Raw genomic sequence first — 20,368 nt, 5'->3', positions numbered from 1 at the left:
TACCATAAAGCCAATATATATATCTACCCCTAAGTGCACCCCTTTTCAATGTTCATTCGGTTATTCATTCACATGCGTTAGGGACATAGGAATAGAGGAACTCTTGAAATGCATTTAAAAACCGACCCTGTTTAATATATGTTAAAATCGTATTTAAAATGATTTTGGTAACATTTAATGTGAAGTAATCCTATTTCTGTGTGAAAGTGTGCCTTGGCACGTTTCCAACAAATTGTTATATTTGGTTCAAACCGCGTCGTCTAAACACTGACGCTATGTTTTTGGTGTTTTAATTTAAACTAGAACTCAGTTTAAAGTGAATATTGAGTGTTTTAAACAATGCATAATAACACACGATATAAAAGTTTTGTAGTGTAAGTATCTATATTAGTGTTGTGACCTTGAGTGAAATCTCACGATGGATTTGTTCACAAATAACGTGATAAAAACAAGTAATGGGGTTTCCAGGCCAGTATCAAAAGAATGACAATGATAGATAATGTAAAGTTAAAAATTAAAAAAAAGCCAAGTGTGAGTCGGACTCGCCCATGAAGGGTTCCGTAGCATCAAGTAATAGTAATATAAAAGTTCTTTAATAAAAATAATAATATTTGCGTTGATTGAATGAAAGGTAAATTGCGGTTTATGATTTATGACGTATTTAAAAAAAAACACTTACTAGATCTCGTTCAAACCAATTTTTGGTGGAAGTTTGCATAATGTACATCATATATTTTTTTAGTTTTATCATTCTCTTATTTTAGAAGTTACAGGGGACACAAATTTTACCACTTTCGAAGTCTCTCGCGCAAACTATTCAGTTTCGAAAATAATGATATTAGAAACCTCAATATCATTTTTTAAGACCTATCTATTTATCTACCTATATATACATGTATGGGTTTGATGAAAAAAAGTTTTTGAGTTTCTGCTCTAAGTATGGAATACCGTTTTTTTTTCTATTTTTGTGTAAAAATCTTTATTCGGTTTATAGAATACATCAACTTACCAAGTTTCAACAGTATAGTTCTTATAGTTTCCGAAAAAAAAGTGGCTGTGACATACGGACAGACATAACTACGACTGAGTAGACTAAAATTCCAGATGCCGAAATCTAAAAGTCTATCAAAGGAAATATATAGGGTTTATTGGTAATTCGACGATCTCCTGTAAAAGGTGATAGAAGTGTCTATTTGCAATAATTTTATGCACATGCCCATATGCATTTTGCAAAAGTCAAACATTTTTGAGTTATAAGGTTTTATGCTTTATTGAAAATAAGTAAAAAATGTAACATCAAAAATTAAAAAAAAAATACTTATACATTTTAATCAAATTTTTTTCTTCGTTCGCTTCTTCTCATTTATAAAAACGATTAATCACTGGTTATTTATTAATATTAAAAAAACAATTATCAGTCCAAATAAAATGCGAGACGAAAAACGATATTGTTTCAATATCTTTTTTTGAGATTTTGTTCACTACAACGCATTAAATACAAAAATGGATTGTGTGGTTTTATGAAACCACGGTAAAAGTGAATCTTTTTTTCACATTTTCTTAAACACACAAAGTTCTCAAACTTTTTCGTCTGTGTGATGTTCTCGATGTAATAAAAGTTACACTTGAGATTTTTCACTAAAATTCCTAAAAAACTAATTAAAACGTTATGAAACTAGGCTTGCAGATTACTTCAAAAACTGATTGATGATTAATATTGAATTAATTACCAATTGCAGGTTGAATACACTGATTATTTTAGTGTCTGTCATAAATACAGCGACCGGCCAGTTGGGTCGCTGTGATCAGACTCCAACACAAGCGGACGTCACCACGCCCAGCGAAAACAACGGGATCTACAGGATGAGTATCAGTACTAAGGGGAATGATACCAACATATACAGACCTGATCAGACATATGTTTGTAAGTGCCGTGGTGGATTACTTGGAATCAAATTTTACCAATGGGAGGCTCCTATGCACAGGATGCCAGCTAGATTATGGGTAAAACATTATTATGTTTCGGTCTGAAGGGCGCCGTAGCTAGTGAAATTACTGGGGAAATAAGACTTAACATGCTTGTGTTTTTCAAGAATCCTGAGTGACACTGCATTGTAATGGGCAGGGCGTATCAAATACCATCAACTAAACGTCCTGCTCGTCTCATCCTTTATTATGATAAAAAAAACAATCTAAGGCCAAATTTATATATTTATTTTAAGCACACTATATCGTATAGGTACAATACAATTTTCTTAATCTTATGTTACAATTAGTAATTCTAAAGTATAAAAAAATAAAATTTATTTAGATTTAGCGCAAATTCAGCCTCACTGTCTCTGAGGGCTTCAATTACGGAGGGGGAATTAAAAATTTGATTTAAAGTACTTCAATATAATTGTGCAAATGGCGCGGGCGCAAGCAAAATATTGCAAGTTGATGATATATTACAAAATTAATATTCTCGTAAGAAAGAAACATTAAATAGGACCTTTGAGCAATTATAGTTTTATATAGCTTACAGCTGAAAACCGCTCAGAATTTTTGGGTTTTTCAATAATCTTGAGCGGCACTGCATTGTGCGGCACGGCAGGGCATATCAATTACCATCAGCTGAATGTTCTGCTCATCTCGTCCCTTATTTTCATTTAAAAAAAAACTTAGCAGTAAGCTAAAGTTAACAGAGGCTCTCACATTGTTCCCAGTGAAACAGGACTGCACAGAACTGTAATAAACCGCTTTCCAAAACATAATGTATTTGTTATGTTTCAGTAAAATTAACATCGAACAACCCAACTCGTCCGTTCCGATGGTTTATGATAACAGTAGAAGACCCCGACGTTGACAACAGTCCACAGTTCGACCACAAATCTGTCGACGTCGGCAGTCTGAAGACAATAGACACCAACCGGCAGGCACGATACAGCGAGCGATGTTATAATTCCGTTGAAAATACAGATAATTCTGATAAATATAAGGTTGAGGTACGTCGTATTATTTTATATACAAAACTAGTTTTTACCCGCGAGTTCTTCCGCGTTGAATAGTTTCATTGGGTAATTTTTCTAGCTTTTAGGATACTTTTCTAATAATACACATATATAAACTGCTCTTTCCGCTGCTAGCAGCGCTTCCTGATTGCTTGTCATTGTGTACAGTCTCTTTAATAGTATCTCCCTAAACAATATGTTGTTTTTAAAGTGATAGGGTTATCACTTTAAAAACAACATATTCTTTATAAACAACACACTTCTAGGATTAATACACAAATAAAATTTTATAAACAATGCGGGACTCGAACCCACGACCTCCGCCGTTCCGTGCCGGTGCTCTAGCCACAAGCCACAACCTGAGAGTTGAACAAAGCAAACAGTATTTCCCTGTGAACTTTAACGGCCGTTTTCAATAACGTATCTCTACATACGGATAAATTACTGTCACCGTTTAATGACTAGATCTTATCTATCCATACTTATGTCCAATATAGGTTAGATGTTAGACGATAGGTTATTGAAATGTAAGTTAGGGTAAAAGAATAGATTTGTCTTCCTCTAATAAGTTAAACTAAAGATAGATAGCTTATTGAAAACTCTAGTGTACTCCTACTGACGTTACTATGACGTCATTAAGATGGCAGTCTGTCCCTATTTGAACGCGTCGCGATTGTATTAAAGGTACTTGTAAAATGCTTTTATGAGAATTCGCTCTTATTAGACTGTATGTTACCAGATCCACTGGGTGTCACCAAAGCAAAATGATAGAAAGCAGACAGTTCGTCTTCGAGCAATGGTCGCGGAGAACAGCGAAGTGTGGTACACCGGCGAGAACCTGACCATCATTTTGGAGAAAGACAACAGGAAACCACTGGACAGTCCTCCATATTCTCCGACAGACACTTGCAATCTGTGCAGCGAAGCAAGATACGAGGTACTCGCATTGTTATATCATAGTTATAAATGTAGTGAATAAAATTATATTAACACAATTCACTTTATTTAATCATGTATAGAAAGTAAAGATTGAATTACGCTGAACTGTGAACGAACAAAATAATGATTTATTGATATTATAATTTTTTCAGTTTGGTATACTTTACTGTGCTGTATTAAAAGCAACTGTCTTTATCCGGGGTAGCACTGCCAACACACCGATGCCAGTGTACCTAGAACCACATTTACAACCACACTTTGTGCTTATTGGAGTGCACTTCACTTTACACCTTTCGTCGTTTTATGATGCTTTGCAATTGCTTGATTCCACAGTAAAAAACATGTTTGTACACACTTTTGTACCGAAATTACTGCTCATTGTTTTTATTCTGGACGTGAGCTTTCAATCGCAATTTTTCGTCAAACGTCATGCCTAAATATATGAATGTACATACTTACAAACGGTATTTCATATTTTTAAATATGGAAAGCTTGTTTTCTCTTTTTATCCCGAAATAATACTCGACGAATTAAAATCCCTCATTATCTTGTACAAACCAGTTTTGCTCAACGTTTTCCTTTGCCTTTCCTTATTTATTTAGTCAAGTAAATAAGCTAAAAAATATTACTAATTAGTCTAAATATGAATTTAAAAAGATAACTAATGATATACTGCATTCCCTAGACTACGACTCTACCGAAGCCTTGCTTAAAATAACCCACTAAGATTTTTTCAAAACGCACTCACACACGCACACTCACACATACTGTGACAGATCACTAAAATCATAAATAAATATTATGTACGTGCTTAAACACATAGATAATGGTTACTTATAACATAATATATTAATTTAAGAAAGGAGTAGGTACTTTACTTATCAAATATTTTCAGAACTCATTTAAACATTTAATTTGAAGCTCACTCATGAACCTGTTTTGTAACTTAATTGTACTTGTATGTTCACTTTTCCGCGATACAGGCATGCCTAGTGCGGAAAGCGGAAGTTCTTATGAATCCATATTTAATCATTTAACTTTACAATTTTGACATGATTGCTAATAAAGAGGTTGGTCTAAATAATTTCATGTCAGTAGTTTTCCTCTTTGAACTACTAATAGTGGTAATAAATACCTCAGATACTTTCTAAATATCTGTCACATATTTCAGTATTATTGCCTTGATGTTATGGTTCATTGCTCCAAGTCCAATCCCATTCTGGTGATTATTTTTTTTATGATTATAAGGACGAGACCAGCAGGACGTACAGCTAATGGTAATTGATACGCCCTGCCCATAACAATGCAGTGAAGCTCAGGATTCTTGAAAAACCCAAAAGTTCTGAACGGCACCACAATTGCGCTCGTCACCTTGAGACATAAGATGTTAAGTCTTATTTGCCCAGTAATTTCACTAGCTACGGCGCCCTTCAGACCGAAACACAATAATGTAGACCTAAGGGTCTATTTTTATTAGACGTATTTGGGTAATCGAATGTTGAAAGTTTTTAATAGCCCTCAAAACGAAAAGTTTCAAATGCACAGCATATATAATACACACGAATGATATCCCCTTCTTTTTTTGACATCACTTTAATAAACTATTTCAGGTTATATTCAACGGTCGCTGGTCAAGAATGACGCATCCGCGCTACTATCCCAGCCGTCCGGATGATAATGGTTACAGTTACATGGTTGGAGCTTCCCATTCTTACGATTACATCCTGTGGCAGCCGGGAGACAAAGCTAGTCCAGGATTGCAGAAGTTGGCAGAAGAAGCCGACATCAGTGTCGTTGAGAGGGAAATCATTAACGCGGTACATTTCACTAAAACGATTAAAATTAACCATAGACAATTATCCAAATGTTTTGAGACTATTGAGTCTCGTGCCAGAGTTTGGCGAGGCAACATATCCTGAGGATGCCTTGTGTAGAGGCGAAACACGTGTCGAATTTTTTAAGGACAAATATTGACGGAATTAACACTAACGAAAACTCAAAACATTTGGATATTTGGATGTAGTTCCTGAATTCGTGTTTAGTGTTTAATAAATATTAGTGTATTCCATACATGTGGGTTGGGCTACTAAGTCATGATGTGATTTAAAGAGTGACAGTAGGGCTGCCATTTTTTGTCAGTCCGTAAATATGAATCATTGTGACCAGTTTTGTGTTCTTTCATCAATATCGACATGAATGTGGTTTGGAACATTTTTCTGGAATTACGTCCAATTATGGATTTCCGCAAAGTAACGTCTACTTCAATAAATTTTCACAAACAAATATACAGTGTATTTAAAATAATACGCCAAAAACCTTCATCCCTAATAAACACGAGATTTATTGTTTATGCAATATATGGGCAGAAAAATATTAGATGCTCCTTTCACGATGACGAGCTAGTGGAGCGCTATCTCTGATCACAATCGTATATAAATGATTAGGACCGATAATCTCGTTAAAATTGAATGGGGGTTTGAAACATTTCATATAAGTTAAAGAATCCATTGGTGCTTTACTAATTCACTCATATAGTATTTTTTTGAGAGAGCAGTGTGGACTTAAAGAAGGTGAAGCCACAGAAGATAATGATCTTAGCCTCTGCTGTGATCCAACAAAATACAGCAGTTCTACCTAAGAACAATAGCTTATTTATTACGGCAACAATTAGTTTCGTGTTATTTTACATTGAAATTAATAAAATACTTACTGATGATATGTGATCCCAGAATCTTTCTTATTTCTTCTAGTATTATTTTTACAAAGTTTTACTACTCAACCCGGCATTTTAGTTTCAATTATTAGCAAAGTCCAACAGAACATGTGGCACGTCAACGACTTGCATTTTTCGAGACGAACTCGAGTAGTTATTATTTGTAATACGGCCCAAATGGGCTAGTAGTGCTGCAAACCGCACTTTGCAACTACGCCTGCGGTATCTAGTTGGAGCGGAGACCAATCCTTAATTTAAGATAATGATGAAGTAATGTGCTAATATAGTAACGATAGAACAAATATGTTAAAAATAAAAGAGCATAGACTAGAGGTTTCATACGAAGTAGAAAAGCCGAGTACAGAATGTTTTTCTAAACCTTTGGGAGACAGACGTGAATTTTATGTATGTCTTGATCCAATTTCTAGATGTCACTTCACAATGGCACCCGGACCTTGATTAGAGGTAAGCGCCATTACCATCCAGACATGCACGCACCTTCGCATGCGGTGTTCCGTGTGGATCGAATACACCATCTGTTCTCAGTGCTGGTGGGTATGAAGCCTTCTCCAGACTGGTTCCTCGGTGCCTCGCGGTTTGAGCTCTGCACGGATATCGGCTGGCTGGAATATTCGGAAATACCTCTATACCCTTGGGATGCTGGCACCATGGATGGCGTTTCATATGAGGTTTGACAATTGATATTTCATATTCATCTTTTTTTATCAAGAAGAAAGATACAGTTTTATTTTTAACGTACATAATATCGATGCAAAAAATATTTTTATGTATCAATATCCGAGAATTTGTTATAATAAATTTAAAAACTAAAAATTAGCATGCATTTTAATTAATTTTTATCGTTTTAAGTCTAAAAATAGCATCAAAAGTACTCATTCGTATATACTCTTTTTTTTCGGACGTATGTTAATATTCTGAGGATCCAAGATATTTTGTATTTATTTTTATGGAATAGGAGAACAAACGAGCGAAGGGGTCACCTTGTGTTAAGTGATCACCGCCGCCCGCATTCTCTTGCAACACCAGAAGGATCACAGGAGCGTTGCCGGCCTTAATACGCATTTCTTGACGCATTTTTCCTCAATTTCTACGTCTTGAAGCGGATAAGAATGCTTTCAAATTTTCATTTAAATACATACAGATGAAGTTATATATTATAAAGATTAAACCTTATAAAAGTAGAGTTATCTCTCCTTAAATATCTCCTTTAATAATCTCCTTATATCTTTTAACGAGCAATTCTTGTATATATTATATAATCTGAATCTCGGAAACGTCTCCAACGATTTTCATAAAATTTAGTATACAGCGGATTTTGGGAGCAATAAATCGATCTAGCTAGGTTTCAATAAAAAAAAATGTAGTTTTATCCATGTTTTAATGAGAAACAGCTGCAAGAACATTAAAATACAAAGGTACATACATAATATTATCTATTAATATTATGTGTTAGACTTTAATACATAATATAGCTCAGATGGGACATTGGGTGATCCGGAAAGCAGAAGACCCCGGTTTGAATACAGACTTTTATTCCTATTAGTTTTTTTTTTGTTCAAGTTTTCTACATTCTTAAAAATACGAGCAAGGCTCGGTCGTCCGGATATTGATAATAAATCTAAGTAATTTCCACAGTCGCCAACGTCCATGACACAACCCGTAGACACTGTAGACAGAGTAGCGGTTGGTTCGTTCAACCAGGAGTCCCCCTTCTATCAGATGAACCTCAATGAACTGAAGCCGTTTGCTATTCTGCAAGTGAGAAGACTGGACGTCTACCCATTGAATGGAGTTGAATGCAGTAATGATAAGGGTTGGAATGTAATCTGATACATATTAATCATCATCATTTCAGCCGGAAGATGTCCACTGCTGGATAAAGGCCTGCCCAAAAATCTCCACGATGATCGGTCCTGCCCTGCCCTCATCCAACCTACTCCGGCGATCGTCGGTCCATGTTGTGGGGGGCCTACCAACACAACGCCTTCCGGTACGTGGTTGCCATTCGAGGACTTTACTGCCCCAACGGCCATCTGTCCGCCGAGCTATGTGCCCTGACCACTGCCAACATTAGTTTCGCAATCATTTGGGCTATATCGGTGACATTGGTTCTCCTACGGATCTCCTCATTTCTGATTCAATCTCGCAGGGAAACTCCGAGCATAGCCCTCTCCATTGCCCGCTGACCAACAATGGGCTTCCTCATCAGGCCCATAGTTAGCGACCACGTGTGTGTTCCGTATGTCATCACTGGCAACACACATTGGTTAAAAACCTTTGTCTTCAAAACATAATAAGATGGAACTTGCTAAGATATACGTATTAATACTAATAACTAAATGTTGTTGCCTGTACTTTAAATATTCATGAAGGATGTTGGTACTTATCGAGAGCAATCGTTTTTTGAATTTTTATGTCTATGTGTTTTTCTTGGCATTTTTTACTTGTACGAAGTCCCATAAAACCATAAGGGACACTCATATGAGCATAGTTTGACTGTGAGATCTAAACAGAAATTAAATGTGACATTCGTGCACATATTTTATTATATAAGTACAAAAATATGCATGAAATGTCTTCAATTCGAGAGATATTATTTAAAACCATAAGGGGCACTCATATGAGCACAGTTTGACTGTGAGATCTAAACAGAAATTAAATGTGACATTCGTGCACATATTTTATTATATAAGTACAAAAATATGCATGAAATGTCTTCAATTCGAGAGATATTATTTAAAACCATAAGGGACACTCATATGAGCACAGCTTGACTGTGAGATCTAAACAGAAATTAAATGTGACATTCGTGCACATATTTTATTATATAAGTACAAAAATATGCATGAAATGTCTTCAATTCGAGAGATATTATTTAAAACCATAAGGGACACTCATATGAGCACAGCTTGACTGTGAGATCTAAACAGAAATTAAATGTGACATTCGTGCACATATTCTATTATATAAGTACAAAAATATGCATGAAATGTCTTCAATTCGAGAGATATTATTTAAAACCATAAGGGACACTCATATGAGCACAGTTTGACTGTGAGATCTAAACAGAAATTAAATGTGACATTCATGCACATATTTTATTATATAAGTACAAAAATATGCATGAAATGTCTTCAATTCGAGAGATATTATTTAAAACCATAAGGGACACTCATATGAGCACAGTTTGACTGTGAGATCTAAACAGAAATTAAATGTGACATTCGTGCACATATTTTATTATATAAGTACAAAAATATGCATGAAATGTCTTCAATTCGAGAGATATTATTTAAAACCATAAGGGACACTCATATGAGCACAGTTTGACTGTGAGATCTAAACAGAAATTAAATGTGACATTCGTGCACATATTTTATTATATAAGTACAAAAATATGCATGAAATGTCTTAAATTCGAGAGATATTATTTAAAACCATAAGGGACACTCATATGAGCACAGTTTGACCGTGAGATCTAAACAGAAATTAAATGTGACATTCGTGCACATATTTTATTATATAAGTACAAAAATGTGCATGAAATGTCTTCAATTCGAGAGATATTATTTAAAACCATAAGGGACACTCATATGAGCACAGTTTGACTGTGAGATCTAAACAGATATTAAATGTGACATTCGTGCACATATTTTATTATATAAGTACAAAAATATGCATGAAATGTCTTCAATTCGAGAGATATTATTTAAACTTCATTTTTAATTTAATATTATTGTTTTCATGTCTGATGTACAGGGTTCAGCTATACTCTGCTACTTTTGGCAAAAAAATCATCCTGCAGTAGCCAGTGTCATTTTCATTCGCTATACCAATTTCATTTTATGGTGTATAGCAGAGACAAGAACAAATTTTCGAATATTAGCTTTTTAGCAATGAATACAAAAATGAATTTATTAATTATACTGCGCATTTCAGGTACCGATGAAGCAGTTATCAATGATGAAGGCATCTCAAGTTATATTGATGAGTACGTAATATTTATCTAAAGATTTATAAGCTGATAAAAGTTTTCCGGGCTATCTACTACACTTCAATATGGGTGTATTGGAGATGTTCCAAATAATTTGATCGGTCAAGCCACCACCATGCCAATTACAACAGTTCCCTAATATCTAGATATATTACTTGATTTTTATTTATAACTCATCTTTACTTAAGAATTAAGCCTTAAAGTAGGGACTTTAAGGCTTAATTCTTAACTGTATGTCATCACTGGCAACACACATTGGTTAAAAACCTTTGTCTTCAAAACATAATAAGATGGAACTTGCTAAGATATACATATTAATACTAATAACTAAATGTTGTTGCCTGTACTTTAAATATTCATGAAGGATGTTGGTACTTATCGAGAGCAATCGTTTTTTGAATTTTTATGTCTATGTGTTTTTCTTGGCATTTTTTACTTGTACGAAGTCCCATAAAACCATAAGGGACACTCATATGAGCATAGTTTGACTGTGAGATCTAAACAGAAATTAAATGTGACATTCGTGCACATATTTTATTATATAAGTACAAAAATATGCATGAAATGTCTTCAATTCGAGAGATATTATTTAAAACCATAAGGGACACTCATATGAGCACAGTTTGACTGTGAGATCTAAACAGAAATTAAATGTGACATTCGTGCACATATTTTATTATATAAGTACAAAAATATGCATGAAATGTCTTCAATTCGAGAGATATTATTTAAAATGTAACTTTAATTTGTAAATGTAAATTTCCATGTAACTTTTTTCTTTCTATCTTCTCTCTTTTGTAATCATATTAAAAGCAAATATTATTTATATGAAGTGGAATAGTGTATTAAAAATATTATCTATTCGCAATAGAAATACATAGTTCATCCTTTGCAAAGGCTACATAAGTCACAAATATTATATACTAGCTGACCCAACAGACGTTCTGTTCATAATAAAAAAAATTGCGAGAGGAATTTCAAAATATCCGTTCTTAGGTGACCTCTACTCGGCGATAGGAATATTCCTACCAAATTTCAATTCTCTACGCCTAATGGTTCCAGAGATATCGTGATGAGGGACTATATACGTGGAAATCTCTTATATATAGATTTAAATAGATATATTATAGCTAAGCATTGGCTATTATATCTGAACTACACGAATTCTGAACTAAATAACATGGGAATGATATAAATGACTGATCCTGTGATTTCTCTTGTGCAGTAAGAAAGTGTGGTTTGCTTAGATGGATTTTTCATTCTTAGATTGTATTGTTCCTTTAGCATAAGGTGTCCCGTTTGCTATTTTATCTTTTTAGTCCACAGAAGATCATTAATATTTTCTTCATAGAGAACCAAGAGTACTATCGTCGCGACAAAACACTGAGGAGTGCGTGATGAGTGACTGGAGCGAGTGGTCGGAATGCAAACCTGACTCTGGTAACTGCGGACTTGGAACACAGATTAGATCTCGCAGAACACAAAGGAAGTTGAATTACGAAGGCTATTTGGTGAGTTGTACTATATCGAACAGAATGTGTGTAAAGTATAACGTTCTAACGCTCTGTAAGATGCAGGTCTAACCACAAATGGAGTATTTTAGTCTGGTGACCCAAAACATCAGCTTGAACCATTAGACCTCGTGCTACGTGGGGCTACTCCAATTGTAGGCTTGATCGCTTCATTATGTATCTTGTGTCAGATTTATCACGGGGAGTTTTCCACAGACTTGTTTTACCTGATTTCTACCCTTGAATTTAATCTTTTCACCACATAAACTAAAACAATACTGGGCTAAAAAGACTTAACATCTTATCATTAACATCATATTATGTCTCAAAGAAACGAATGCAATTTCGATGTGCGAGGGACGGAACATATATTATAAGATTGTGTATTAAAAAGTGAATAATTTTATTTCAGGTACAAACAAATGAACAAATTCCTATAGAAAACTGTCGCACAAATGAAAATGACGCCTTAGTTCAATCTCAGCAATGTTTTGTAAATTGTTAACCCAAATAAAATATTATCATATTTAGAATTGCCTATTTTTAATAGATATCATTTCAGCAAGCCCTTTTTTTGTATTTGTAGCACTTAAATTTATTTGATGTTAATTGTTCATATCTATTGTACTTGTAAAATATTTGGTGGCAGTTTTTCGCAAATAAAAAATTATTATTATTATTAAATACGTGTATCTTTGTGTCCTTTCATGCGTAGCTCTTCTGTAATGTCATCAGTTTGACTCCAAGGCTTTAAGGCATTTCAGTCTAGCTGAGAATGAAGGCATAGAATACCCTGCGGCTTACTTTGTCATGTCCCATCATCATCCCATAACGAGCCATATAGCCGAATGGTTAGTGACCCTGACTACTAAGCTGGAGGTCCCGGTTTCGAATCCCGGTAGGTGCAAGCATTTATATGACGAATTAAAAAGGTTTGTTTCGGAGTCATAGATGTTTATATGTATTGTATAAAATATATCGTTGTCGTGTAGCCATAGTACACGCTATGCCTAGTTTGGGGCAAGATAATTTGTATAAAGGTGTGTCAATATTATTATTACACAGAAATACAAAAGCGGCGTAAATAGATGTGCTGGCAGTATGTGCTTCGAAGGAATGCTGATTAAACGAATATTCATTTTATTTAAGTCCTTCAAAATGTTAAACAAGGAGGTAGCTTCATAACAATTATAGTCATAAAGCCACGTATTCAGAAAAATCTATCATGACCAATCTTAAGTTATTACCCGCTAATTCCAGATGCAGCTGAAAACATTCAAGTGTCTGAAGTATTTTAAGTTATTAAAAAAAATTAGGATCCGGACTTTTGCATAAATTAATTAATTATTATTATTAACGTCTCTTGGGTTTTGTAACTATTTATAGTAGTATGGTTATATAAAAAAATTACGATACATATTTTTATGCAATATTTTATTCTCCGATGAAGCGAACATTTCCAATAATGGTTTTCATATCAGAAAAAATATACATTATTGGTCTCGCACTTAGATAATTTTATACGTCTAGATAGAGCCTCTTGCTGCTAGACAACCGATGAAAACAGGCCAGGTTTATTACTTTGGTGTGCGTGACAAGCTACTTCTAACACTCGCGATTTATATGTCACCTTGTTAATACAAAGTAGAGTGTTAACAAAACACGTTTGCACAAAATAGAGGTTAACTGTCAACTCAATATTTTTAAGCTGTCACAGTCTATCTATGCGTATAAATAATCTAAGGCCACGCACTAATCTTTGAAGGATAACCGAAGAACATTTTCAAGTGCGTTTTTCATTAAATTGCAGGTGCGGTATTTTGAAGTATAGAATAATTTATTTTAAAATTTATGATGAAGTTTTGTTCACCTTAAAATGAACTGCTTGAAGAGCTAGATAATTTGCCTTGTGCCCAGACCGACCATTTATTTTTTCAACAAGATGGAGTCCCAGCCTGTCTTTAATTACAAACAAACCCTTACAACAGAGATCCATTTAAAAATATATTTTAATAACCACAAACATTAAATAGCATGCACGAATTTCTTTTTATATCACAACAAAGGCTCCTTGTACCAACAGTCTGGAATTTTTGCAACGTTTCATCCTGACCTAATGTTTACTGCCTAGTAACTAATAAACGTTGCTTAACTTTATGTTCAAAATATCCAGATAAGGGTCCACATTTACGATAATGTGGGCGGCTTCGGTTTTATGGTTCTGAATTAAATAACACTTACGTCAGTTATGTCCTCACCATAACTTATTTATCTTGATATATTAGGTCTTTAGTCTATGATTTTTTCATCTAACAGTTTAACGAATTTTTGAGGGACTGTTGCGTTACTGAAAAACCACAGTAAGTATTTTTTATTATTGACACACCTTTTGCACAAATTATCTTGCATCTTGAATCTAGGCGTAACCTGTACTATGTGACAAACTTAAATTTAATACGATATACAGACTTAAGCATACATAGATACATATAAACATCCATTAATCTGAATCATACATCGTATTAAATTTAAGTATCGAATTGTTTCGTATTCGAACCCGGAATAACCACTGGGCCATAATATTATGGTCGTCGTAAGTTTTTCGTCACAAATTGTAAGTTATCGGCGCTGACCTATTACTCTTGCAACGCAGCAGAAATTTCAGGAGTATTAGAAGGTATCTCAAGTCAGCTCACTACAAAATATATAATTAAATTCATTATACCATCATTGTCGCAGTGAAACAGTATTAAAACCGCGTTACCAAAGAAAACCGGCTCTTTAAGGAAGGTCTACTCGCTTTTATCAATGGTCCTACCCGGTTATCTCTGGAACTGACGTCGATGACGTCACATCGTCGCTTTGTTACGGTGTGCATAACAAGGATCACTAGGACATTATCTATATAAATAAAAATGAATTGCTGTTCGTTAGTCTCGCTAAAACTCGATAACGGCAGGTCCGATTAGGCTAATTTTGGTCTTGAATTATTTTTGAAAGTCCAGAGAAGGTTTAAAATGTGAATTAATATGAAAATATTTGGAATTAAATAAAAACAACAATTTTGTTTTTCCTTTGATGTGTCCCCCGTTGTTCAGAAATCAAATTGAAAGAATAGCATAAAATGAATTGTTATTCTTATATATATTAATTAGTTACTTAGAATCTTTATATTCTTCTCAGGAGGTAAAAAACAAACTTAATTTTAGCTACCTATAGTTAGTATATTAACTACAATTGTTAACTATGATGGCAATACAACGTTTGCTGGGTTAGCAAGTTATTAATAAATAAACAACTATTTATTTTATTTTATCAGTATTATAGATTGATGTAAACACAACAGTGTTATGATGCTGATTATTATTATAATAATGAAATATCAATGAAAGAATCTGGGTTAGGTAAAAAAGTGTTTAATTTTCTGGCAGTACAACAGAAACTACAGAACTATCAATAACAAAAGTTTTTGAATGAATTGATTGAAATTAAGAACACGTCACCCTGTCACCCAGCTGTCAAAACTCAAATGTCACTACGCTACGCTCTGTCATTATTTTCCCGCTATAAAATCCCCCTCTGTCTGTCTATGTAGTAATTTAATAAAACAAGTATTGAGTCTTTTCACGTATTTTATGTGTTTAATCCTTCAAAAGTGAAACCGTAACAAAGAAAAATTCAAAATCAAAGCATTGATAGCATGAAAATATCACAACATGTACCTACATGTTGTGATATTTTCATGCTATCAATCGTTAGGTATCATTAGGTAACGGCAATGAAACTGCAAACTTTACTCTTGAATAAATAAATTGAAAATAAGTTCAAAAGATAAAGAAAACATTGCCAGCCGTTACCCATCTTAGCGAAGAATATTAATTACAATCCAATGTTTGAAAAGTCTTAGAAACATATCAACTTAATATAAATTTCTTCACTCTTCTCGGACTAAAATCGTGGGAAGCTGTTAAAGTATTATAGAGAATTTTATATCAAAAACCCTTCCTTTTATCAAAAAGACAAAATGTAAAAAAAATGTTCTATATAATTAAGAGATCATTCTTCCGTATCTACATACAGTCAAGTCATTTTGTGTGTACTATATATTTTTATTTTGAGTCTAATTATATTATTCAGATAAAAAATTACTTTGTATTTATTAATTCATAGGAATTGGAATAATAATTTTTGTTAGTACAAAGATAATATCATTCTCACATTTCTTTGAATTAGAAATTTAACTTTCTACTTGCTGATCCGACAAACGTTGTCTTCTTCTTCGTCGTTACACTCTTGACAGAGCGGTCGTGGTCATCACGAAGTGGAATCTTTTGGGGCAGATGTGATGCCCCCCATGAGACTTCGCCACTTTTCCCTGCTAGCCGACAGTCTTGTGCACTCATTCAATGGACCGCCTACAGCGGACTTAATTTGGTCGGTCCAACGCATGGGTCACCGTCCCCGCCGTCTGGTACCCTCTACTTTGCCCTGAACGACAAGGCGCTCAATGCACTCACTCTCGCGCCGGGAGACGTGTCCGAAGAACTTAAGAATGCGATTCTGTATTAACACCGAAAGGCGTTGTTTTATTCCAAGTTCTTGGAGAATGGAGACGTTGGTGCGAAACTCGGTCCATGAAACTCCTAGCATTCTCCTCCAGCACCACATCTTCAGAGCATCAATTTTCTTTTTCTCGGCTTGTCGCAACGTCCACGTCTCTGCAGCATACAAAAATATGGGAAAAACAAGTGTATGGACGGGTCGGATTTTCGTGGCTTTTGTTATGTTTCTGTTCTTCCATATTTTTTTCAATTTGTCAAACGTTGTACGTAATAAAAAAAATAGTTTTTTTATGAATTTGTCCATAATATTTCAGAACAATTCGTTAAATCAGGAATTATTTCGTAAAATATGCTCCCTGTTGTAATAATGAAATTGTTCCACAGCAGAACTGTCAAACCGGGCCTCAATAAATTCTCTCATAGAAAATATTAAGTCCATACAAAACAAATATTGGAAATAAAAAAATAAGTTGGACTAAACTGCACTCCATGAAGTAATCCCTATTTAAGTCCATTCATTAGTTTAGGAGTTCACTGACAAACAAACATCAGAACACTAGATTTATATATATTATATCTATATTTCTATAGAAAGGAGTGCTTAAGTTAGAATTGACAGCAAGGGCTAGAATATTGTATGAATTACGGTCTCTAATATTATGACGTCATCGGGATACATTGTAATAAAAGTAATGACGTAACTTTGTAAAGGACTGAAACGCTTTTAACATACTTTGAACTATATATACAAGAAACATTATTTTGAAGATATTAATACTAAAGAGTCTTCACATTATACCGTACCACACCAAGTACTCTTTTAACTGTTTCTAAAAACACTTTCTTCTAAAATAAGAACATCTTTCCTACTAGTTTTGATTGACGCACTTGTAAATTATTATTGTTAATTCATTTTACGTTCTTTTTTTAATTGTTTATATTTATTTTTTCTTTTTTTAGTTTTTATCAATATTGGGCCCAAAAATCCGTTCAGTATTTGTATGTTGATATTCCATGTTTGATATTGAATGGTTTCGGATTTGACCATCCACACCCAAATAAAAAATCATCCTGTAAATCCAATTGATATGACATAAATTAACAGAACCGTAAATAATTAATCGAATTGCAAAATTAATTAATTGATTGTCAATATCGAATCTTAGAATATTAAATTTAGCAGTACAATGCGGGAGTTACTTCACAAGTTCATACGTCCAGCTTGAAGTGCTCACCAAATAGCACCGAGTGCATATTGCCGAGACTTTCAATAAACCGATAGCAATATATCTGAAGTGGCTGGCTAGAGCTCTAAGTCCAACTTTATGACATACACGAACCATACGTCTACAGATTTCAGCCATGTTATGATTTGAATTTTTCGCTTTTTAATTTTTTATCATAGATTGCCACTAGTCGTTAGTTTATTGCGGAGTAGTGCAAATAAATGAATTCATTTATAATTGTAGTTTGACAATGGTTTTATTACAGACTAAAATGTTGTTTTAAGGAATATGGGGATGAAGACCATTTCATTTGCAGCTATGTAACAACCAAACAATAACCAAAGTAAATATCAAGAATTACTCTTGTAGAATGGGTTTAATTTTCCATGTGCAACACCAGGGAATAAAACGAATGGGCTAGTCCTAAAAGACCTCTCTCGACGCCCCTCTTAGCATTCCCGACTCGTCGTCAGACCAAGGGTTTTACTACACCCAGTGTTGGTAATTGATATAAGTTTTGTGTCAATTTCTATTCTCATGATCTCGACATTATCGATAGTTTAGACAACGAATGACTATGGACGAAAAATGTTTTTTTCTTCGTCTTCAAACCACGGGTTTTACTACACCTTTTATAACTTAACGTTAGTAGTGTGATAAGTACAATCTGTCAAAATAGGCAAAGATGTATAACTTTTGTACATAGGTATATTAATCAACGTAGTATTTCCATAAAATGGCCTAAAGATATTTAATTACTTACAATTAATAATCAATTTATCTTTTTCAATTTGTCTTTTATTCCTTGGGCTTTTTTCAATGTCAATTTCCATGTCCTCTTTTATGACAGTTAATAGTTTAATAACTGTCACATAATTTTTGTTAGTTAAGTATTTTGTTTAGTGAAGAGTGCCAACTTTCGTAAACATTATTTGTTCTGTGTGTGTGTCTTTCTCCGTAAAAGTTTCTGCAATGAAACTTTCATATGTGAGCCAGTATTTCTTCATGTAGGTACGTACGTACATTTTTTAACGTTAAAAAACATTTTACTTTGCGACCAACAGCAAGCACTGTGCATAAACCAACAAATCGTCTGTGTAACCATTTATACCAATCGATTTTGCTTTGCCAAAGATTTGAGTACCTTCGTTGGCAAAGTAAAAGATTTTTAACGTACATGTAGATTACAATAATTTTTTCGTATTCCCGTCATTCTTCACACCATTGCTATACAAGTCCCTCAATGTCCGGAGCTTTGCAAGCGTACGTAGCAATGTAATAAACGTAAATGTATAATATGTTACCAGCCAAATTTTGGGACAAACTAGATTTTCCTAGGCCAAATCAATTCAACCTTTAGGTATTAGTATAAACCGGTACAGACTAAGACAAACTAGTTTCTACTATCGGCCTTTGGACAAACCTGTTTGTCTAGGCTGAACTAGTAAGCCTAACATGAATAAGTACACCTCAGGATAAACTGCTTTGGGCAATTCAAACTCATTTTGTTTGCTTTAACAAACGAAATGAAGTGTTGTCTATACAAGTTACGTGAGCTATAGAGAGTCCGTAGACAGTATGTGTAGAGAATTTTTTTTTCAAGTTTTGAGTATATAATATATATTCTCAAAACTTGAAAAAAAATGCGTGATTTTATAGTACGAACCCATTATTAATTAATTAATTTAATATAATCTACTAGCTCCTTTTGTGGCAATTTATAATGTTTTTGTCATAAGTTTTATACTCTGTATTAGATCAAATTGAACATGCAAGCGAAGTCGGCGCAAGTGACTCTAAATTAATACAATGATTCCCTTGTGTACCAACAGTGTGGTAAGTATTAGTATTCATGGGGTTAAACGACTGGATTACCATCGTGTAAATATTTGAATTGGACGGTTAATTTGTTTACATCCGTAGATATATTTACTAACTAAATAAAACAAGCTATGTAATTCCACAGGTAATTGGACATATTTATTGCGTACTGCGTGAGTGTAATAGAAATAGACTTATGCATATAAGGTCTGTAGTCTGTACACGATCAGACCATATATACCTACGTATACCTACGTATTGTTTATATGTATTTATTTAAGTATATTGTATTAAATATATCGTTGTCTTGCAACCCATAGCACAGGCTATATTATGCTTAATTTGGGCCAAGATAATTTGTGTAAAAGTGTGTCAATATTATTATATTATACCACGTACCAACCTCATGCACCCTTTGAGGAAAAAACTTAGACCTAGGTCTATATGTATTTCAATAATTATTAGTACGGGCAGTGTTACAGGCAAATGTTTTGTGGTGACGCAATTATATGAGAGTATCATTGTGTCGAGTTTTGTTGAAAATGGTCTCCATACTATGCAAATGAATAGTATTTTTGAATCGATATATGT

The 20,368-nt window shown here is 33.9% G+C and overlaps 1 protein-coding gene across 3 annotated transcripts; it reads left to right on the top strand.

Annotated features, from left to right (window-relative positions):
- Positions 1-225: 225 nt before the first annotated feature.
- LOC126970517 (spondin-2-like) lies at positions 226-12,852 on the top strand. 3 transcript variants are annotated; one of them, XM_050816476.1, is made up of 11 exons: positions 332-468; positions 1,740-1,924; positions 2,773-2,984; positions 3,730-3,927; positions 5,540-5,746; positions 7,071-7,107; positions 7,189-7,331; positions 8,299-8,476; positions 10,603-10,654; positions 12,009-12,168; positions 12,581-12,852. In XM_050816476.1, the coding sequence occupies exons 1-11, from the start codon at positions 419-421 to the stop codon at positions 12,671-12,673; spliced, it is 1,515 nt and encodes a 504-aa protein (XP_050672433.1). In that variant the 5' UTR covers positions 332-418; the 3' UTR covers positions 12,674-12,852. The 3 variants fall into 3 exon arrangements, with proteins under 3 accessions (XP_050672432.1, XP_050672431.1, XP_050672433.1); XM_050816475.1 differs by having other exon boundaries at positions 226-374; positions 7,071-7,331; XM_050816474.1 differs by having other exon boundaries at positions 327-468; positions 7,071-7,331.
- The last annotated feature ends 7,516 nt before the right edge of the window (positions 12,853-20,368 follow it).

The sequence above is a fragment of the Leptidea sinapis genome, chromosome 21 (assembly GCF_905404315.1).
Source record: "Leptidea sinapis chromosome 21, ilLepSina1.1, whole genome shotgun sequence".
Lineage (NCBI taxonomy): Eukaryota > Metazoa > Arthropoda > Insecta > Lepidoptera > Pieridae > Leptidea > Leptidea sinapis.
Note: the sequence above shows the minus strand (reverse complement) of the source record. Positions and strands in the feature narration are given on the sequence as shown.